This window comes from Miniopterus natalensis, chromosome 4 (genome assembly GCF_054644295.1).
Source record: "Miniopterus natalensis isolate mMinNat1 chromosome 4, mMinNat1.hap1, whole genome shotgun sequence".
Taxonomy (NCBI): Eukaryota; Metazoa; Chordata; class Mammalia; order Chiroptera; family Miniopteridae; genus Miniopterus; species Miniopterus natalensis.
In genome coordinates this window covers 98,236,556-98,259,918 of record NC_142084.1, presented here as the reverse complement: position 1 = coordinate 98,259,918, position 23,363 = coordinate 98,236,556, and the positions used below count along the sequence as shown (strand labels likewise).

The following is a 23,363-nucleotide window of genomic DNA, read 5'->3' as shown; positions in this document are numbered from 1 at the left end:
TTTAAAGATTAAAACTCAGCAATATTTATCTCATAAAAGATTTTATTAACCTTGCCATGGGATCTCAGGATGGCCAGCTTAGGGAAAACATACTTTGATTAATATTTGCTTAATACCGAAATAGCCGTATTGTCCAAATGCTTTATTCACTTAAAAATTATGCCTCTCAGTCCCTTTTTCCGATTGACCAATGGACACTCTTGAGTGAAAAGATGAGCAGTTAGTTGAACGTGAGTGATTTCAGCGTGTGCTTAGGAGCCGAGCCGTGAAGCGTATCACACGGCCTGGCCGCGAGGCTCGGCTGGTTGGGTGCCGCCCTGGGCACTGGAAGGTCGCGGTTCGATTCCGGCTGGCACAGGCCCGGGCTGCGGGCTCGATCCCCAGCAGGGGGCGTGCAGGAGGCAGCCAATTGCTGTTTCGCTCTCACATCCATGTTCCTCTTTCCCTCTTTAAAAATCAAATTTAAAAAAAATTATACCGTATGTGGTGCCTTCTCCCTGCTTCAGGTTACTCTGATTATCCTTTGTAAGGGGCAGTATTTTTGAACTGACGACGACTACCCCCAGAGCCCCTTTTCAGTAGAGGACACCGTCACGGTACCTTCTCCTTTTCGGGAAATAGGCCGCCGCTCACTGGGCTTCAGCTCTCTCCTTCCCTGCGACAGACACCTTCCCTGTGCCAAAAGCGTCCAAGCCTCAGCCCTTAAACCCGACTCTTGGCTGGTGTGTGAGCGTGGCCTCGAAACCGGTTAACGTGCGCTCTCCTGCGGCGCCAGGGCCGGGCCTCGGAGCCGTGAGCTCGCTCTGAGCGGCTCTGGGCCGTACATCCTGCTTGCCTGCGGATCCGAAGCACCCTACGTTACGAAACTAACAGGAAACCTAACAAAGCAGGGCTTTCATGGAAACTGTCTTCCAGACGCTTTTTTTCCCCTATAAAATTTTACGGACGTTTTTTGAAAGGTGCTGATTCGAGGGATGATTCCTGACAGTCACAGGAACGGAAAATACAAATGAAATGACCTTTCAGCCGCCCAACAAGGCTTTAAAATTAATAGGGGGCCAGGTATGGAGAAGGAAGAAAGGGAAGCCAGTGGGGTTGGGCGACGCCCGCGTGGGGGGGGGCAGGGCGACACCGGCAGGACGTTCCCGCTGCCTTTGCCTAATGACACCTGTACGTCGTCCTGAAAGCCGTTTTGAAGCTGATGAGTGACATGCACATTATGATAAAACTCTTGCCAGTTCTGGAGATAATTTTTAGAGATTCTGAGATAGGACTATAAAATGTGTTGAGAGGTCTGGTTCAAGTGTAATAATTTAGCTTTTTACAGTCCCCGTTCCTTCTGCCGGCATGAGGGACATCTCCTGCGTGCTTGGCACGAACAGGACAGACCCGGATGCCGGTCACGGAGCGTGTGTAGCTGGTTGGGGCACCGAGACGGACTAAGGCATCCCTCAAGTGAGCCGCGGCTGCGGGCAGGGTGCTGCTCAGGGCAGGGCGCGCAGACACTGTTGACCAAGAACAGCCCTTGTGGGGCACGTCCCAGGCGAGACGCCGGCTGCTCCGCAGGCCCCGCTAATACCTGTGTCTGCTGTTTGCAGGTACATCATCCCGTCCTTGGGGAGGCTGGACGCCGGGTCTTACCGCTGCACCGTGCGGAACAGGATGGGGGCGCTCCTGCGGAGGAGGTCGGAGGTCCGCGTCGCGTGTACGTGTCCGCCGAGCTCTCCTCGCCGGGAACAGCGCGGGGTGCTAGTCAGAGCGTCCCCTCCGGCCGCCCCAGGGACTGAGATACAGTCCTTGCTAACGTTGGCTGAGCGATAAGTAACTTGCCCATGTAGCTGGCCCGACGGTGACGATGAGGCTTAGGTGAGGGCCACCTGCTCCGTTCAGCCGATCGAGGGCCCCTAAAAAATAAAGGGTAAAAAATAAAGACAGAAAGTGCGAAATGCCCTCTGCTTTATGAGTGAGTTAGCTGCTCTTAGTTTTCATTCTATTCAGATGTTTTTAGCATAAGAAAATTAAACCAAATCAGGTAAAATTTCATCAAGTTAGAGTCAGTTTTCCCAATGACAATGTGTTTAGAAATCCTTTGGCTGCAGAACAAAAAGTGGGTGGACAGGGATGTCCTGATGGTATTGATGCTCCCGTGGTGTAACTGACTCCCTGTTGGGCAGCCCATTTTAGAGAAGGGCACTGGGAAGTAACTGAAGGAGCCACCCAAGCGCAGGGAGCTTGGGTTCTCGTGTAGCTGAAGGGGAGAGACGTTGGCCTGTGCAAGGCATTTAGTACTTTTCCAGCCCAAAATCTGTGACAGGTTCATCCATCTCAAGTGGCCTCTCTGCCTCATTATATTGTGAATTTGCTACCAGAACGTCTCTTCCTTTCAAAGAGAGCAAAGGGTGTTACGAAATTTTAAATCCCCATGAATAGATTGTAGCAGATGTCAGAGAACGAACCCTCGTGAGCTCCTAGGCTGGACCCTGCTCACCAGCCAGGGCAGCCTTCCGTCTTCGAGTTCCCACCACGGTTAAGGCCTGCAGTTGTCAGGGTTGCTACATAAAGTAAAATGACTTCTAGTTCCTTTGCTGCCCTGGAATTACTAGTGACCGGGTGAGATGCAGATGCTCACGCATCACTTCATCGTAGCAAGGTCGGGGACCGCTGTGAAATTGTCATTTCCATCTGGGGCCCCTCCCCCTCCAAGTCTTCTAGCACTGACAGGGCCTGGTTTTTCTCTGCAGATATGGGAAACTTCCTGGATACAGACCAGAGGAAGACAGTTCCGCAAGGACAGGCAGCCGTCCTGGACCTACTGCCCCTCAGCAGCTACCCTAGACCGCAAGTGACCTGGTTCAGGGAAGGACACAAGATTATTCCCAGCGACAGAATGTGAGTCATCCCGAGCGTCCAGGCTTAAAATGCAGACCGCTGCACCTGTCGGCGCCGTTCATACGTTAGGTTGTCCAGCCAGCCTTAGAATAACCTCGTCAGTGGCCCTGCCCCAGCTCTTAGAAAGCAGCGACGTCAAGCCTGGCTTGGAAACGCGAGCGAGATTAGAAAGCGGTCAGGTGCCGTGATTCCTGAGTTTGCCGCACCCCCGTCCTCTCCCCTTGCAGCCACGTCTCCCTTCCTGAGTGCCCCTCGGGGACGTCGCGGTCAGCCTGGTGTGTTCGGCTCTGAGTACTGGTGCAATGACTGGCGTCGTTTACTTGCAGAGCTGTGGGTTGTCCTCTTACTGAGTGTGTTTGACGCTACTTCCTCTGACGACAGTGCAGTAATTACTGCTTCCTTCTCTCTACTCCTCTCTCCTGCCCTGGCAGTTTTATGTCCTCCGTCCAACTAGTGGTTCACGCGTCTGTTGCAGAAAAGTTGTGTTGTGGTTAGTTGAGCATTAATTCAAGGTCTTCTCACTTGTCCTACATTCAGCGTATTTATCTAATGGCAAACAGGTTTTCTTCATTTTGCTTTAAGTGATTAGAAAGGACACTGGGCATATATTTCCTAGCTATGCATTTTGCAATGTGATATAAAGACGGTAAACCAAATCTAAAGGTTTCAGAGGTGAACATCCATCCAAAAGAACCGGAAATTGTATGAGCTCGAGCTACAAGTCAAGTATTTATGCCAGCAGATGATTCACTGAGATAAAAATCTCAGGAGAAGCGAATGCTCGTGTTTTGTTTTTTTCTAAAAGAGTGTGTGTGACACAACTTGCTGAGTAGGTGTCAGATGTGACCAGGAAAGTAACCGTGGGTTCTAAGCTTGCTCCCCCAACCTGAGCAGCGTGGAGCCCCGTCCTAAGCCCAGCCTCACCCCTTCCCACCCAGGCATCTGAACCCTACACAACCCTAGACTGTGCTTAGTTTCTCTGGCAAGTGTTTCTATTTTGGCGACTGGAAACAGGAAAAAATTTGAAATATATGTAAAAGCCATATTTTTAAATTCTAGTGAAAAGATCAGTTACCTTAGAAATGGGATAACTGCTGTCCTTTGTTTTATTAAAAGTTGCTTGGGTGGCCACCTTTATAGCAATTCCAATGATAGCAAACGCCTCTTGTGTTGGGGCGAGACAAGAATGAGGGATCAGAAGACTGGCTGGGCAAAAGGCAGCTAAGGCAGAGTCCTGTGAAGTGTTCCAGAAGGTTCCAGTGTTGAGCAAGTTGAGCTGAGTCCTGGGAAGGCTGGTGCTCGGGAGGGGGGAAGATTGACTGGAGCTTCCTCTCAAACACCAAGCTTCTAATGAACGGCACTGGGACCACAGTTCCTGGTGGAAGGAGTGTTTTCACTCGGCAGCAAATGATTATAGGGTAACTCACTTGTTAACCTGGGATCTGCACATATTCATGAGATAACGTTTATCCAAGAAGGAGGGAAGGATAGAGGATGAAAGACCAACTCTTAATTTATAAATAGCTTTTTTCTTTCACTTGCAAATTTTGCTCAAGACTGATTAATTCCCGGTGAGCTAATAATACAAAGACTCTAGTGTGGGTTTAGCTCAGCGCCACCTCCAACAAAGGGCCAGCGTACAGCCTTGGAACTGTTGACAGATCTCCATCCCAGGAGGAGAATAAGCCCGCGCCCTTTTTAGTAATAAAGCAGAGATGAGGCTGATTTGGGCATTTACACTTTGCAAGGCCCTTCAGCTTCATAGTTTCCAGCTCATCGACACCCTCGTGTTTATTAAGTACCTGCTGTGCAAGGTGCCATAAATCAGTCCCAGCGTGGTTTCCTCCCCACGCTTGTACATTCAGAGGCACATCACTTGCCACTGCTAAGAAAGTTCAGAGGCTGCAGGTGGGAGGGCATTTCTGCGTTGCCTGTTGGAGGCTTGGCGGACAGTCAGACCCCCTGGGTCTGTTCTGCACCAGGGGGTCATCTCAAACCCGGGACGTTCAGCTCAGAATGTCTCACACTCTGCACCTGCTTCTTACCTGACTGTCCTAGGTCAGCGCCCTGACCCAGCTGTGTGTCCTGGGGAGGAACAGCTTCATCCCCCTACCCCACCCCAACTTTCAGCATTATCTCACGACCTTCCATATGTCAGCTCTAGTCTTGCAATTAAATGATTTATTTTCATTTCCAAGGGAAATGGTAAGTCTAATGTTTCCATACTTGAAAAATTAGTTGCATAGCCCATTACTAAATTTAACTGCAGCTATTATGTATCGAGTCCCTCCTTTAAATGTATCTTCTCTAATCCTTATAGCCGCCTTCTGAGGCAGGTTTAACACTTAGGGCTCTTGGAACTGGAGATGAGAGATGCTAAACGACTTACCCACGGGCACAGAGCTGGCAGATGGCAGAGCTGGGATTCAAACCCAGGTCTGCCCGACTGATCGCACCCTATCTGCATCAGGCCAATTCTTCTTTTTACTTCATTCGGCTGAACCTTCTTCGTGCTTTTGACTTATTTATTTTTTTATGCACTGCTTTGGTCTTTTTCTCTCTCCTTCTCTACAACACCAGCTTCCAATGTGAAATACCAGAGGTTAGGATGGGTTACGTGAGTCACGGGCACACACAAACTCACGTGCCCACATCAGTGCAGAGTGTGCCTGTGTATGCAGATGGGTCCCTTTGTATGGGGCCTCCTGGTCCCTACCTGTAGAAATTTTTGACAAAGAGGAGGCGGCAGTGGCCTTCCAGTAAGTCAGGGACTTGGTGAAATTCGGAGGTGGGGACGGAGATGGGAAATCTCTCTGTGAAGGGATCCCCACGAAGGGGAACCGGAGATGTGTGGTCACCACGTGCAGGCCCGGCTCCTGCTCTTGGGCAGCCTCTTTGCTCCCGAGCGAGACTCTCGTCGGATGAGGAGGTTTGGACCGTGTGGGAGAAGCGGCAGCAGAAACACACCCTCGTTCCCAGAAGAGCAGCTGGTGAGCGTCCCAGTGACGGCCCCTGAGAAGGTCTGCATGAAACTCGAGACTCGGCTCTGGGGGGTGGACACATAGTGCAGTGTCCAGATCACGTTACAGAGCCGTCCACTTGGAACCTGTGCATCTTCGTTAACCAACGTCACCTAATAAATTCAGTAAAAATTAAAAAAAAGAGAAACACGTACAGAGTTCTGACTGCAGCATGGGCATTTTCCCCATTCATTCACCAAGCACCAGGGGAGGGCACACTCTGTGCCAGGGGCCATCCCAGGCTCTGGGTAGGCGGCACAAACGAAAGAAAGTCCCCAAGTGCAGGGCGCCTCTGTACAGGTGGAGCCAGGAGAGGGCTGGAGACGAGGCTGTTGAGGTGTCTGGGCCAGGTCTTCAGAACCAGGCTACTCGGCTGTGGCGTGGACTTTGGCCATTACCGAGGGTCTGAGCAGAACAGGGACACAGCCTCACTTATGACTCTTCTGTTAGGAATTAGCTTGTGAGGGACAGAATCAGGACGCAGGAGGCTGGTGGGGTCCACAGTCGTCAGGGTGGTTGGGGAGCAGTGGTGAGTGTCGGGTGCTGATGTGTTTTGAGAGTGGAGTCGGTAGGCTGTCCCTCTGACTGGACCTGGGGTATGAGAAGGAAGGGGGCGACGGACACCTCTAGGAATTTCGGCCTGAGCCGCTGGCAGGGCAGAGTTACCCCTGGGGAGACCACGTGGGCGGAGCAGGTTTTGTGGGTGTCTGGGGTTGGCAGTGGCGTCTGAAGTTTGTTTGGGACGTGTAGGTTTGAGACGCATGCGGACAGGCAGGAGGACCTCAGGACTGGATGGGCGTGCACTTCAGACTGGGAGTGGGCGAAGAGGGGGTGTTGGTGGAGCCGGTGCAGGTGGGGCCCTTTAAAGCTCTGTGAACTTTGCAAGCCAGTGAGCGAAGCCTCGGAGTCACAGAGGGCGTGTGGCCAGGAAAGAGAAAATGCACCCAGCACGTAGAGAACACGGAACCGAGCCAGGAGAGGACAGGGCCGTCACCGGGCTGCTCCCAGCCCACGGAGCAGGGAGCAAGTCAGCTTCCCTGGCCTCCCGAGGTTGTGCAGGCCCTAGTTTCTGAGACTTGTGGGAGTATGTTAGGTAACGGGCGCAGGGGGGTCAAGGCAGCAGAAGCCATAGGGAGCTAACAAAGTGGGACAGAAGGAAAAGGCCATGTCTTACCACCCTGCAGTCTGGTGTAGTATCTGGGCCCTGTGGCCTCACACACCAAACGCCGGCAGCTCTTCCTCTTCACACCTGTCTTCCGACGTCAGCTGTGAGTCTCGGTCCTGCTCACTCGTGTAGGTCCTGCCCCCTCAGGTACTGGGCGCCCCCTGGGTGCTGACCACCGAGAACCTCTGTTTCTGTAAGTCCAGCTGGCCCGGTGCTGTGCATAACAGATGAGCGACATGGCAAAGGCTGGACGAGCGAACAAATGAATGAGTGAGGGTGAAGCAGAGTCACGTAACAGCTGTAAACCTCCTCGCCAGAAGGGGAAAAAGCGTAACAGACCCAGGAAGATCACCATCAGTGAAGGGCACTCTGAGCTGGAAAGGCAGGCGATGCTGTGAGAAAGTTACACTCAATTCTGAGTGGGTGATGGTAGGTTTCGTTTATGTGAGAAGATGAAAAAACACGTTTATTTTCTGATGCACCAAATCCAAACAGTTATTTTGCTTTCTTTGCATTTCAAAGATGAGTATAGCCTTGTCCTTAAAAAATGGAGTCTAGTTTGATGCTAAAATTGTTCTGTGTTATCTCAGTTAGATGTCTGTTCTTTGTTTCCCTCTATTTCTCAAAACACGGCGTGTGAGGTTGAGGGCTCGTGGCACCCCTCTTACCCCCGGGAGGTCAGTCACAGCGGCAGTTCCAGGGCAGGGCGCGGCCACTCGCCCTGTGCGATGCCGTCCCTCTGCCTTGTTGCAGGTTCCCGTGCTCAGGTTGCATCCAGCAGCCTCCCCGACGGGAGAGTGGAAACCTGGCGCTTGCATGGGTTTCCCTGCAGATGCCGAGCTTGTAGGTTACGAATTTTAAATCTCAGCTCTGAGAAGCAACTGGCTAGAATGGTCTGCCTGGTGAGTGTGGGCTGGTGAGTCACCAGCCTCGCAGGTGACTGAGACACGTCCGACACTTAGCTGTTCATGCTTAACACTGGGTCACCCACTGACTCATTACCATTTCACCCCAGTGGCTTCCAGAAGGATTTGTTTAAATTAGCGCTTGTAATGGGAGCCACAACGTAATGCTTGAGCGAAGACCCGGTCTTAATGATATTTTTATAGTTAACTGGACTTTCAGAGTAACGTGCTTTTAAAATTTTTATATTATGTTTTATAGGCATTTTGTGAGTGTTTATAGACTATTCTATATGTGTGAATTGAGCCATTTTTGCTCTAAGTAAAAAAGACCAGGAGTTAGAGGTCCCGGACCTGCTTCTACCAGTTCTGACCTTGGGGGGGCGGGTTCCTTACTGTGCTCTCGCCTCCTGTCTCACAGTGGAATGGGGAAGGCGCCCAGGGACCCCCTTCACGATGCTCATGGGAGGGGCGTTCTCGCCAGTTCTCCTCTCCCACCCTCTCCCTTCCCTCCTGCACTCAGGAGATGCTTACTGAGCACTTACTTTGTGCTGGGCGCTCTTCTGGCTGCAAGGGACAAAGATGAGGCTTTGAGGGTGCTGCCCTCGTGCGTTGTGGGCCAGTGTGGAAACCAGTTAATAAATAGGATACTCTCGGGACTGAATGGGGGGATGAGAGAACCGAGTGGGAGAGGACAGGTGGATGCCACTCCGCATTGCCTGATCCCGGGCAGCCTCACTGTGCAGGTGACATTCTAAGACTCACATCACTGAGTATAATTTGTACACAGCACAAGGCACAGGTTTTAAGCTCACAGTTGTTGACTTTGAACAGTGGCTGTAACCACCATCCCAGTCAGGCTCCCTCATGCGGTGGGGCCTCTTCCCCTCCCCCTGCCCCACCCCCCCCGCCCGTCTGATTCTATTACCATGAGCTAATTTCATATAAATGGGGTTATAGGATATGAAGTCGTTTGTGTCTGGCTTCTTTTATTCCACATAATTTCTGTGATAGTCCCAGGGTGATATTTAATAACAGTAATTATTAATAATTTTGACTGCCAGGCTCCATTGTAAGTGTTTTTTATGTAACGATTCAATTGATCCTCACAGCAGCCCAGCGAGTCTGTTATCCTTGCTTTTCCAATGGGAGCTGAGGCAGAGAGAGGCCCCCGGCTGGTCTGAGTTGGAGGCGTTCGGTGCCTGAGCCCACGCTCCCCGGGCGTGTCTGAGCTGAGGGCGGCCACGCGGATCAGGGAAGGGCTTGTATGTGCTCAGCCAGGGGCTGTGGCATGTTGGGAGGGGTTGGGAGGAGCGGGGGGGGGGGGGAAGGAGAGGCTGGAAAAGGAAACGGACCCGGAGGCCCCGGAACCCAGAAAGGAATGTGGACTTTATTCCGTACACAGTGGGGGGGGGGGGCACTTGGAAGGGTTTTTGGATTTTTGGAAATGTTTTTGAAATTGTGGTAAAATACGCACATAAAATTTATCGTCTTGACTGTTTCGGTCTGTGGTTCGGTGGCATTACTCTCATCACCTGGTCACGTAGCCACCACCACCGTAAACCCCGAGCTCTTGGTCCTGTAAAGCTGCGCTCACCACCCCTAACATCACCCCGGCCCGGCCCCCGCCATCTGCTCTGTCCCTGTGATCAAGGAGCCCAGGGTGTCACAGACGTGGAGTCATACAGTGCACCTTTCTCCCGTTTTTAATTAAACCGGGCATTTTGAGTTAACTGTAGATTCCCGTGCAGCTGTAAGAAATAATACGGGAGATCCCTGCACCTTTTGCCCAGTTTCCCCAGACGTGAGACCGCGTCAGCTGCAGCCCAGCATCCAGGCGGGTCCTGGTGTGGACGCGGTGCCGATGCGGACGCTTCCACCGGCACAGGGGACCTCGGGCTGCCTGTGTGGCCACAGCCGTGTCCTCCGGCCCCGCCCGAACCTGCAGTCACCCACGTGCCCTCCGTGGCTGCACTTTCCCGCGGAGAGAATGGTGGTGAATGGAGCCGCGCTGCCCACGGCATTCTGGGGTTGGCTCTCGCCGCTCAGCATAGCTCTGAAGCCCCGTCTCCGTGGGCCCGTGTTGGTTCCCTCTCAGTGTCTGGTATCTGTGGTGTGGACCTGCCGCCGCCTGCATGGCCTCTCACCTGCAGAAGGACACCCGGTGATCCCACGTTCTCGCCGTCACGAACAAAGCTGCAGTGAAGATTCTTGTACAGGTTTCCGTGTGGACACAGATCTCCGTTTCTCGGGATCAAGTGCCCGGTGGCCGGGCTGTACAGCAGCTGCAGAGTCAGTTTGTTAGCAGCAGGTGGACCATTTGACAGAGTGGCCATTTCATGCCCCACCAGCAACTCTTGAGTGTCCAGCGTCTCTGCTTCCTCACTAGCGTTTGATTTTAGCCTTCCTGATAGGTGTGCAGTCGTAACTATGGTGTTTTTAATTTGCATTTCTCTAATGGCTAATGGAAGAAACTAAACTTCTTGATCGTTTATTTAAAAAGTTAACTGAATGGGCCAAAGAGACGACACTGTGCAGCTGGCGTGAGAAATGGTGTTCTGGTAGATGTGAGTAAAACACTCAGAGGAAAGCACAGAGGTAAGAAGGTGGGAAGGCGGAGGACAGGCTGAGATGTGAGGGTGGAATAATCAGACACCGAGGCAGCATTCCAGAAGGAATGACCGGAGAGGGTGGGGTGCTGTCCAGAGAGGTCGTCGTCAAGATGCTTCCTAAAACGAGGAGACCTAATCCCCAGGGCAGTACCAGGAGGCGGCTCCCCAGACGCCCCATCTGCCAGCCTGGGACTTGGACGTCCACGTCCAGAGCTGCAAGACATTATGTTTTGTTTATAGAGACCTAGATGTGGTGTCAGTTTTAGGGGCCTCAAAGGACCTGGACACCCACCAGGGAGGTGTCCGTCCTCAGACAGGTCACGCAGCCTCCCAGTGATGTCCTCTGGAGTTGTCATGAGGTTTAACAAGACATAATGAGTGACAGGTAATCAACCAGCTGTGTGCGAGTAACTGCAAGACCACACCTGCTATATGCCACCCCACAGCCTGTCCTGATGCTCACCTCAGAGATGTGTGGCTGTGGCTCTGCCTGCGGCTGGGCCAGTGGGTATCCTCTGAGACTTGGTGCCAGCTTGAGGGAGGGGCCGGGCAGAGAGTGCGTTGAGCCTGGGCACGGCCCTTGGCCCAGGACGCCTTAGCTCCTATACAGACCACATGGGCTCATCCAAGCGCTGGCTTCTAAAGCCTAGAATGTTCTGCTGTCATCGTTCTAACCATATTCAGGAGTCCCACATCCGAGCTGACATTAACTGGGCTGGTCAGTGTCCGTAGAGAAGGACTGGAAGTGTCCCATTGCCTCAGCCCGTGGTGTGCAGGATGCTGACTTACCACAACTTCACTGCACATGGGGAGGTGGGTGAGCTGTGGTGAGAACTCATTTTCTTTGCGGTTGCAAGGCTGTGTGACGTTACTGGATGCAGGTTACCTTATAAACACTCAGATCAGGCTGTGGGCTGCAGCGTGGCGGCTGGATGCAGATGGACTCGGTGATGGCTGCCGCAGCGTCTCCTCTCTGGTAGTGTGTGGGGGGCATGTGCAGGCTGCTGACAGCACCCACTGTGCTGGGAAAGGTGGGTCCCAGCTAGAGAGCCCTTCCCAGTCCTAGTCTAAGGGAGAGGGTCTTAGAACTACCTGGTTCCATTTGAGCTGGCAATGTAGTATTTAACCTTAATGACAAGAGTTTAATATTCCCTGTGCCAGTTTTTCATTTGGAAATAAATGCCACTTCATTTTGCATGAGCTGATTGTGTGACAATAATGCATAGCTCTTCAAATATTAGCCTATTATACACCTTAAGTCAGTCGCCCATAATTACATTTCACCAACTCTATGTAATACTTTAATTAAAACTGGGATAATTAAAATACAGCTTTAATGAACAATAAATTCTGAGGCTGCCAAGCCTGGTTATGTTCGTTGAATCATAGCTTGCTCTCTGTTAGATCGTAAACCTGTATCCACATTATGTTTTCAAATGGCAACAATCATGAGCAGGAGGCACCTTTAATGCGTATAATCATATGCACCACCAAATACTCTGTCCCCTTATAGCTCTCGTGTGTCTGCTCAGCTTCTCGCATGTGGCTGCTTGTTTGCGACAAACTTTAATCCCTTGAAGCAAAGAAATGGTTTTCGTTGTTGCCCCCCTGTTTTATTGACGTAGTTAACATATAACAATGTATTATTTTAAGGTGTACAACATGACTTGACGTATGTATATGTTAAGAAATGACTATCACAATAAGTTTAGTTAACATCCATCACCACATATAGTTACAAATTTTTTGTTGTTGTGATGAGACATTTTAAGATCAAGATCTGCTCTCTTTGCAACTTTCAAATCTACAGTTCAGTGTTGTTAACTCTGGACGTCATGCTGTGCATATATAGTCCCCAGGATAGCTGATGTTTACACCTTTCACCACTGTCACCTGTTCCTCCCCTTCCTCCCATCTTTGGCGACCACCGCTCTGCTCTCTGTAACCACGAGTCCAGGTGTTTGGATTCCACATGTAAGTGGCATCACACGGCTTTGTCTTTTCTCTGTCTGACTTGTGTCACTGAGCATCATGCTCTCAAGGTCCATCCGTGTTGTCAGCTGGGTGAGAATGGTCTGGGACGTGCTAAGGTGAAGAGAGATCTTGAGAACAATCTTCATAGCCAGAGCTGGGTATACACAGGCCTGGGGCTTGGAGGGAAGGTCTGGGCTGGAGACACAAACTGGGTGTAGAGGTGGGATTTTGAACCACGAGAGCAATGAGCTCTTCTCAGGGGAGAGAGTTCATATGGAAAGAAGAGAAGCTCTGAGGAGCTAAGACATCTAAAGAGAGGTAGAGGGATGAGATGCCCACAGGAACGCGGGAGGGGAGGCAGCCAGGAGCTATGGATGCCAGGGAACCACCCGGAGAGGACTTTCCTGCGGCCTCTCTGGGCGACAATGCATGCTCCTTGGCCGTGGCGTCCGTCAGAGGCCCTCCAGGAGAGCTGTGCTCATACAGAAGGGGATGCCGGGATCCCACAGCCGTGACAGCACTGGCTCAAGCTTCACCGAAGACGACTTTCCCACGGGTGTTAGAGCTCGGTCCTCTCATCGCGGGCGGAACGGCACAGTTTACCTTAGAAGGTTATAGATTTGACATACTCCAGAGCATGGATCTCCCCTTCTTTAGTCCAGATGTGCCGATTCATTACCGGGCCAGGTGAATAATTATGTCCAAGAGATAAATTATGTCCTTTGTTCTACTTGTACTGTGTAAACTTTAGTTTTATAGTCTGCGTCTCAGGTTTAGTGCATGAAACGGTTTTGTGAATTACTTATGGCGAGTAATTTGGGGTGTTTGGGCATTACCTGTGTGATGTGTACCCACGTTGACGGTCATTTTTACGCATCCCTCTCATTTACTAAAACCACTGGGCGGCCAGCCCTGCCTGCTCCGAAGATCCAGGCCCCACTCGCCTCTGTGCTGTTGTGCTGAGTAGTCTGTCTGAAGCCTATGTCCGGCCGCATCATTTGAACAATGAGTTTATTACCAATAATCTTTTCGTCGTTTTAAAACCGGATATATACAGAAAAGCCACAGTCTGTTCTGGAGCTGTTGTATGTGGGTTAGTATTACTGGGTTATATTTCAGTGAAATGTAAGAGTTTTGTCTCTGGGAATGAATGTGAGCAGTACTCTGTTAGTTAAGGCTGGGAGAGAGGAGGAGCTGGCCACCTGCCGCTGGCGTCTCCGCTGAGCTGTGCCTGGGACGTCTGGCTCTTTGGTGCCTGGCTCTCATCTGACACACTCTGTGAATTTAAAGAAACTGTAAATGCCCGGATACGGTTCAGCCTTTTCTCTGATCTAACGATGGAATAAGGAATTGTGGCAATCATGGGATTTTTGAAAAGCATCCAATGATTTAAAAAATGCTGTTTCTGAATACTTAGTGGAAAATGTCCTTGGTGTAGCATTTTCTGTTATCTTACTATTCTTCTTACTATCTTGAGGAAGGGGGTAGATGTGACTTGCAAGGAAGCTACAGAGAGCAGTGGCGGAGGTCGCGAAGCCTGACGTTGACCCCGGAGGCCAGAGCCTGGCTCTGCCCTGGGGAGTTGTGTGGCCTTGGGCACATGGCTCAGCTTCTCTGTACCTCGGTTTCCCTTCTGTGATAGCAGTGTCTGCCTCGCGGGAGGTGAGGGGCACCTGGGTAAGCACCCGTCCATTTAGAGGGCTGGCTAGTCCTGGATCGCATACGGGCACCCTAACTCCCAGTGGCGCTTGTCACTCTCATTACCGTCGCTCGTCTGAGCCTTTCAAACGAGGAAAAGACATTGTTTGTATTATCCTCTTGGTGTTAGTTCCCATCAAGGAAGTCTCGCAAAGCGAAATTGAATTTATTTCTGATCACTGCCATCCCATCCGGAGGCGTGACGGTTGTTTCCTTAACCCTTCATGTGAACCTGAGCCCAGTCCTCAGTAGCAGCAGGTGAGGAGGGACTGAGGAAGCCGCCGTGGCACAGACCCGGGGGGGGCTATGATCAAGCATGCGGGATTTACGCGTTGGCCGAGCGCGCACGTGCTCTTCCAGAAGATGTCCTGTTCAGTTCCGGGAACGAGGCCCTCCGGCCTTTCACAGCGAGGCTTGCAGACTCCCTTCCGTGGCCGCCGTTCCTTGCCATACCCCTCGGCCCTGAAAGGAGCAGGCGCATCACTGCTCCTGGCTCTGTGAGGTTCCATTCATCCTTTTCTAGACCCTACTGTAGCCAGATGGGGAGGTTCTGGTGGCCAGATCGCCTTTCCTGAGGCCCCAGGCAAAGGAGGTGCTGCCGAGGACTGCCGGGCGGTCAGAGCTCACAGCGCGGGGTCAGGCAGTGGGGCGTTTACTGAGAACGTAACGCGTGTTTAAACGCCAAATGTACTTATTTTATATGTGCCTGTGCGCATAGGTGTGCGTGTGTGTGTGCATGCGTGTGCGCATGTGTATGTCACACCTGTCACATCTATGTGACTAAATAAAGCTGAGTAAAGAGTTTCCATATTTTAAAATCCATAAAAAAGGTAAAAGGCTTCAACTCATCCATATTTGAGCAAATTGTGATACTGACTGTTAGAGGAAGGTTTGTAGGCCAATGAGACATCCAGGGTCAGAGAAATGAGCGTCCGTGTGTCTGCCTTCAGGCGGGGTGATTGGAGGGGGGATTGTACAAGGATGGGAGCTTATTTCACGCACATTGCTTTTCTTTTTTGAGCTTTTAACTAAATAAAGTATGATTTAAGTTGAATGTTGCTTTTGACACAGCTTCTTGAACTGGGCTGTTCTCACGGCTGGTTTACTTTCTGCGAAGTTCACTCTAGAGATTTATGCATGAACCGGGGGATTTTACAGCAGAGCATTGGGTGAGTCGAGTACATTAAGATACTGTTAATGCCCGGCTGGCATGGCTCAGTGGTTGAACATCACCCTATGATCCAGGAGATCGTGGTTCAATTCCAGGTTAGGGCACATGCCTGGGTTGTGGGCTCGATCCCCAATAGGGGGTGTGCAGGAGGCAGCCGATCAATGACTCTCTCATCATTGATGTTTCTCTCTCTCTCTCTTCTTTCCTGTCTCTGAAATCAATAAAGACATATTAAAAAAAAAAAAAAAAGACACTGTTAGACCATGTGGCTAGCAGGAGAGAGTGTGACCTGCAGGGTAACCGCCTTGTCTAGTTCACCCAGGACTGTCCTGTTTTGTACTGAAAGTCCATTAAGTCCCCAGGCAAACCAGGATGGTCGGCCACACCGCTTGTTTTCTGTGGCCACTGTGGAATAAACATCCGCTGCATTGTAACTACATATGTCCCCCGCTCGTGTCAGAGGCCCTGCGTCTGCCAGGAAGCATGGAGGGAGGGAAACAGACCAAGTGTTAGCTGAGCATCCTGCCTGCTCAGCGAGGCAGGGGTGTTCCATGAGCAGGGCCCAGTTTATCTTCAGCGTTTTCTTAGTGGCACATCACTGTCAACATAGGAAGAGTGGATGTGCTGCCTCGCAGGCGAGGCCTTGGCCATGGTTCCTGCCCCAGCATCTGTCCTGGCCCCACAGAGTCACGCCTTCCCCAGGGTTCTGGTTTATGTCCCGCTTTGTGCTCCAGGTAAACAGGGCCCGGGGCTGCAGAAACACACCTGTTGAGATGAGTCCAGTGAGCATTTCTCGGTTCCCACAGGGGCATGTTTTTCTTCCTTCTTGGCAGAATGCTTGACAAAAACTCACGTGCCTCGGAGGAGGTGTAAACACAGGCAAGCCAGGAGGGTGCCAGCCAGGGTGTCACCTGTAAACACAGGCAAGTCAGGAGGGTGCCAGCCAGGGTGTCACCTGTAAAACAGGCAAGCCAGGAGGGCGCCAGCCACGCGTCACGTCGCCGGGATCCTCGCAGTCCCAGCAGCTGTTATAAGGAGGACCGAGGAAACCCAGGCTTAACTACCCCGCAGCTCAGGGCAGCTCCAGCCACAGTGAGCCGAGTTGTGAGAAAGGAAATGAGAACCTCTAACCTGCGCTCCGTGCTCATAGCGCATTTTACTCGGGTCGTCTCACAGCCGTAGTTCTGTGCTCATCAGAGTGAACAACAGGAATTGTAGAAATGGCAGGGCTCAGCTTCCCAGGTGCTTTCCTCTTTCTAGGGAGCCTTTTATTTTTTTTTGCTTACTTGTAGAAGTCGATGAAGTCTGCATGAGTTTCTTTTCTTTTTTTAAATATGTCTTTATTGATTTCAGAGAGAGGAAGGGAGAGGGAGAGAGAGACAGAAACATCCATGATGAGAGTCACTGGCAGCACAGGCCTGTGCCCTGACCGGGAACTGAACCTTGATCTCCTGGATCCTAGGGCGAAGCTCAACTGCTGAGCCAGGCCGGCCAAGCCTTTCTTATTCAGTGTTCAAAGCACCTTCATTTGTAATAGCCAAATCTGGGAACAAACCAAATGCCCACCAACATGTGTATGTTATAAATAAATAAGTTGAACTTCTAAAACCCTCTGAGTTTATACTTTAAATGGGCGGGTTGTGTGGTTCATGTACATCTCAGTAAAGCCACCACAATAAAAAGAAGGGGCTATTAATAAGGAAAGAGCGTGGGTGAGTCTCAGACCCACTGCCCAGCAAGGAGGCCACCCAGAGGAGCATGTACCCGACACTTCTATTTACATAAAGTTCCGTTTACATAGAAAGTATTCTCTAGGGGATAGAGGAGGGAGGTGCAGCAGGGCAGGAGGGAAGAAATACAAAGGGGCCCAAGGAAACTGTGTGTGTTTTTATTGAATTTATTGGGGTGATGTTGGTTAATGAAATTTGTAGGTTCTAACAACTTGGCTCCTTGTTTCTCAAAGAAACACTGACTCCAGGAAACAGGAAACGTTCCTTTCCTATCTCTAGGGGACAGCATCCTTCATCCCCCTCCCCTCCCCCTCCCAACTCCCCCTCCCTCCTTGCCCCTCCCCCTCCCCATCCTCCCCCTTCCTCCTCCCTCCCCCTCCATCCTTCCTCCCTCCCCCTCCTCCCCTCCCCTCCCCCCCCCCCGTTCCCATCCTCCCTCCTCCCCCTCCCTCCTTCAGAAAGGACATGCTGCCCAGCACAGGGCAGGGATGAGTGAGTTGAGTTGTTATCTCCGTGTGATCCGGGAGAGCGGCCCTTTCTCTGCAGCCTTTGCCTCCTGCTCCCCTGACCCCAGGAATCCGGGGAGGAGAGTGGTAGGGGTGTGGTCACGTCGGAAGCACCCTGTGGTCTGTGCTGCTGCTCTTGCCTTGTGAACGGATTCACGTCGATTTTTAGTGGGACAGGCGGTCGGTCTCTCAGTTGGCTTCATTACTGGAGCCGCTCTGTGCTCCATGAAAACAGCACTTGGAATTGTCAGATTTTTAAATTTGCACCAGTCTAGCAGGTGTAACACTCCCTTACGGCTTTAATCGGCGTCTCCCTGGTGCTTAATGAGGTCAGGGATGTTTTTATATGTTTGTCAGCTGCGTTTCCTGTCCTGTGAAGGGCCTGTTTAATCTTCAAGGCTCCTGTCCATTTTCTCTCTTGGGTTCTTTCTATTTTCTCATTAATTTGTAGGGGTTCTTCATAAACACTGGGTACAGGCCCTTAGCTGGGTATATCCTTCTGTCTCTCTGGCTTGCTCTTTCACTCCTTGTAGGGCCTATTCAGGAGAAGAACTTGTGTTCACTCTAGTTATGTTCACCCACCTTCCCTTTGTGGCTAATGCCTCTGTCGTCCTGTTTAAGGCCTTTCCCTGTCCAGGGGCTCACTGATGTTCTCTTAAATTGCCTTTTACCTTCTGAAAGCCTCGTGGCTCTGCCCTCACAGTTGAACCCCTAACCTGTGCCCTGTTGAGTGTTGTCTGTGCCCCTCCTCTCTCCGGTGTCCTTCCTCCCACACCCGCCGCCGTCCCAGCTCCTGCTGTCTGACTGGCCGTTGCCGTCCCCTTCCTGGCCATGTCTAGGCCACGTTCCCACTCACTTCACCGGGGAAACGTCCCTAACAGACCATTCCGGTGACTGTATATTAAATTTGAAAACCCACAATGTCATTTATTGTATCTGTGATTAAATTATATCTATTTTTCTGGTGTTCAGAGCTCCTTACAAATCTGTGGTTGGGCGTAGTGTCAGCAGGAGGAGATGGCATCTCGTCAGGGGACCAGCTGCTCCTATAGTGACTCATCCCCACAGCCAGGGTCCTCCTCAGCCCTGCACACCCCGGACTGGCCTGTTTCTGTTTCTGTTTTGTTTGTTTTGTTTTGTTTCTCTGGGTGGTTTCTTTTTTTTTTTGGTGTGAATTCTTGGAATTGATCCTACTGAGAAGACCGAGATGGATGTAAGAGCCAAGACACCTGCTTAATGAAGAATGGCACTTTCCTAGGACTGCTATCCTGTCCTCCAGGCCACCCCTTCCCGGTGTCAGAGCATCTAGGAAGCCAAGTGGCATCACAGTCGTTTCCCGTGTGGGTGAAAGGAGCCGGACCATTTAACAAATGTGTATTCTGAGCCACCGGGAGGCTGGACCCTTTGTCCTGTCTCTACAGCAGTCTCCCTGGGTGTTTCATATGCAGCCAATCCAGTCTCTTTCTCTCTTGAACTGGGCCAGAGAAACAGCTGATCTTTTTTTTTTGCACTTTCCCCCCCCAGGCTACCTGCTGACCCCCCACCCCGACCCCCTCCACCCCCCACCCCTGCCCTCAGGAGTTACACTCCCATCAGGAAGGACAGGGTACAGTGAGCCAACTTTTCCGACTTTGCTTCTGAACGTAGCCTTTTCCCCAGGTTATTATGTGATTCATGGTTTTTCTCCAGCCCCTCCCCAGCCCCTCTTGCTCCCTCTCCAGCCACAGGCATCAGTTTTCCTGAGCCTGTCAGCTTCTCTGTCTTTAATCCTAACTGCAAAAAAATCTCCTGCTTTAGGCAGAACAGGCCACTGGCTATTTTTGAAACACATTGTGTGGTTTGTCACTTTTTTACTTTGGTTAATTATGTCATTTTTATGTCTGGGTTCATTTGTCCCTGGGTTCATTAAATCTATCACTTTTAAAAACTCCCATTTGGTGACTTATTATACAGAAGCTTTCCAGCTCATTCCTCCTTCTCTGGGAAGTGTCTCACAGTCTCATTTCCTGCCGATGGGCAGAACCTGATGGGCTACGTTTCAACCACATGACTCTGTCCTCTGGTCGCTGCTGATTTCAGACCAGAGGTGGCGGAGAATTAATTCATCGGCCAATCGTTGACTGAACAGAATCTTTGAAGAAAGGTGTGCTGAGGAATCCAGAAACCAAAGCCTGTAGAATTGTTTCTTGGAAAAGCCAAAGCCACATATACCTGAAGTTATGGGGTCACAGAGGAGCCCCAACAAATAGAGGAAGCAGTTCTACAAAGGGGATGAGGGACAGGTGCTAATAGGAAAATGGAAATGAGGCATGAACGAGGCTCAGTGGGAGGGACAGAGACAGGGAGACAGACAGGGACAGACAGACAGGCAGGAATGCTGCCTCAGTCCCCGATGGCTTAGCCCAGCAGCCCCTGTGGCCCTGCCAGTGCCTTTGAACATGGCTGTGCTTCATGTCCAGAAGATCTGTGTCCATGAAAGAAAGTCTCCCTACCCTGAGTCTTTCCTACCCAAAGGTAACTTTTTTTTCCCTTCATTTAAAAAATTAAGGTATAAAATCCCCCTTTTCACGTACAGCTCAATTAATTGTGAAAAACACATGCAGTTCTCGACCCACCCCCACAACCAAGATATAAAATATGTCCATCACCACCCAAAATTCCCTCATGCCCCCTTATAGGCAGCTGTTCCCCGTCACCCGACCTGTCACCGATCTGTTCCCATCCCCGTAGTTCAGTTTTTCAGAATGTCACGTGAACGGAACCTTACAGCCTGTGACCTTTTGGCTCTGGCTTCTTTCACCCAACACAATGCGTCTGTGATCGCCGTGGTGTTTCCCGTACCAGTAACTTGTGCTTCTGCGGTAGGGACTAAGCTGTCACGCCTCGCCGTGGTCACCTGCCGTGTGTTCCCGCCCCTGGCCTCGCCTGGGGTGAGTGCTCACTAAGGACTGTGTGAGGAAGGAAGAAATGCCAGCCCAGAGTCGGATCTGGCTCCCATCTGTTTCTGTCATTAATGTGGAGTCATCACCCCTCTCTGGGCTCGCCTCTTCCCCAGCACAGTGGGAAAATTGGGCGTGATGTTCTCTAAGGCTCCCTTCAACTGTACATTTTGTGACTCTAGCACATCAAAGAAATCTCTTGCCATTTTTCTAACATTTAGAGTCATGAATTCTAAGAAAGGTATGGAATCAATTTAGACCCCCAAAGACAGAAAGATGTCCCTTTATTACCCAGTGAATGAAGCCCTTTCTCTTATTATGGACTTCTCCGGTATAAACTGTGGTGCTATTTCTTTTCCTCAACATGTGAGAGAAATATATAGTCTGCATGGTTATATGATTGTTGCTAACCCCATTAACACATTTAAGACTGAGCTGCCTGGCTGGCGTGGCTCAGTGGTTTGAGCATCAACCTAGGATTCAGGAGATCGCAGTTCGATTCCCGCTCAGGGCACAGGCCCGGGTTGCGGGCTCGATCCCCAGTTGGGGGCGTGCAGGAGGCAGCCGATCAATGGCTCTCTCATCACTGATGTTTTTCTCTCTCTCTCTCCTTCTCCCTTCCTCTCTCTGAAATAAATAAAAACACTTTTTTTAAAAAAAAGACTGTGCTAATGATTATATAAAATAAATTTGCCTTTATCCAGCTAGTTAGCCAACCAAAGACTTTTTGTTGTTGCTGTTGTCATTCAGAAAAAAGTAATCCTTAAGGAGACAATGTTGGGAAAAATCAGAAGCATTTTTATTGAGTTTTGTAATGAAATTAAGTAGAAATTAAGAGCAGGAAATGAAATCCATAGCACCACTGGGAAATCCTGAAACTATTTTATCATTGTTTTTCCTTCTAACTTAATTGGATCTCATAATGTTTGTGAGGAAGGGAGTTTTTTATTTGCCTGCTCGCCTGCTGTTTGTATTTAGTAATGTGCGAAAATCAGCTGAAGACCCTGGAAACGAGGAATAGCTATTCCGAAGTCATGTTGGCTTCTGGGAAGACTTAGCAGTGTTTTGGGATATAAGGTCTCATGGGATCCTCAGGAAGTGTTCTTGGTATCTGAGGGTTGGTGGGTGCTGGTACAGTGACCGTGTGTCTGACCTGAAGGGATGGTGGGTCCTGGTGCAGTGACCATGTGTCTGACCTGAAGGGATGGTGGGTCCTGGTGCAGTGATCATGTGTCTGACCTGAAGGGATGGTGGGTCCTGGTGCAGTGACCATGTGTCTGACCTGAAGGGATGGTGGGTCCTGGTGCAGTGACCATGTGTCTGACCTGAAGAGATGGTGGGTCCTGGTGCAGTGACCGTGCGTCTGACCTGAGGGCTTGTGGATTGAGGGCAGGGAGACTAGGAGGAGGTCTGGGACTGCTGGTGAGGGTAGAAACATCCCCCAGTGGCTTCCACACCAGTCCTGTTTCCATGGTGCTGGCTTCTCAGGAACGTTAGTCCATCAGGTGGCCCACCTCCCCCACCCCACCCTGAAAACCTTGACATCCTCCTCTGCTTGGCCTTGTTGGACGTAGGCCAGTGTGGAAAACAGTCCAAATGCATCTTACTGGAACCCTTGAGAAGAGACCGAGGCCTTGTCAGACAGAGAGGACCCGCAGGTGGAGAAGGGAGACGAGGGAAGCCAGCGCCTGGGCCGGTCCAGAATAACCTCACTGACCGACCTTTGCGTGTCTGCAGTGGGTGTGGGGAAAAGCCCTGTCCTCACTGGGGAAACAGTGGCAGTTTTAGGTGCACCTCTCATTATTCGTGGGGAAGGATCCCCGTGATTTCCGTCGCTGCTTCTAGCATCGTTACAGGACTCACTTGTTTTTTCTTTTTTACTTCTTTTGGCTATGCTATGGAGCAACTCTTGCTGATAGAAGTAAGTACTTAAAATACTAAGATCTTTTATTTTTTTCGTAGTGTTCGACCAGTCTGAGAGGCAGTGGTTTCTAAATTTCAGTGCAACGCCAAGCTTTTCAGAAAACGAGTTGCAGGGGGATTGATGTTTAGCGGCCGCGGTTCGTCCTGCAGCAAGAGGCCAACTGCCCTGGCTTCGCAGCGGTTGGGCCTGTGGACGGCTCTGGTCCACGGGCCATTCATTAGGTGGACAGCCCGGGGGCCAGGAGCCCGACAGGGAGGGAGCAGGAAGCCAAGCTGTTTGTTTTCTGAAAGTCATCTCCTGGTGTCCCTTAGTGGCTCTTTTCCGGGCGCCCCCTCTTGTCATTCATCGGCTCACGTGAGAATCTCAAAACTCCTAATAATCAGTAATCAAATACACGGTGGGGCAAAAGTAGGTTTATACTTGCTCGTATGGAAAATAATACAATAATTAATAAGTAATAATACAAGATGAACCCTGTGTTTTGCGTACCCACAACTGTAAACCGACCTTTGCCCCACCCTGCATTTAACACGTGGGAATGAAAATTCGGGCAAAGAACAGCTCTGCTGGTGTGGTCCCCGGTGAGGTGATTCATATCTGTTGTGCGATGCCTGGCATATAGTCTTTATTTAATTCTGTCTCGTGTTATTTGAATGTTACACTTCCCTAGCGCATCAGGTAGGTGCATCCTAGTGCAGGAGGCCCAGAGGCCTGTTATCGACAGGGTTCGCTGTCGAGGGCTGTGCTCCCCCGTCTCATGTCCTGGTGCTGGCGGGGCCACACTGTCATGTGGCAGACAACAGTTTCTCTTCAAGGGAGAAAAGCATAACTGT

At 50.8% G+C, this 23,363-nt stretch overlaps 1 protein-coding gene across 1 annotated transcript in view; it reads left to right on the top strand.

The window, feature by feature from the left end:
• Positions 1–23,363, top strand: part of SDK1 (sidekick cell adhesion molecule 1) — a 323,826-nt gene that overhangs the window by 7,926 nt on the left and 292,537 nt on the right. Inside the window, exons 2-3 of the mRNA XM_087817025.1 lie at positions 1,599–1,705; positions 2,742–2,889. Of these exons, the coding sequence (XP_087673151.1) occupies positions 1,599–1,705; positions 2,742–2,889 (255 nt within the window). The remainder of the gene's footprint in view (positions 1–1,598; positions 1,706–2,741; positions 2,890–23,363) is intronic.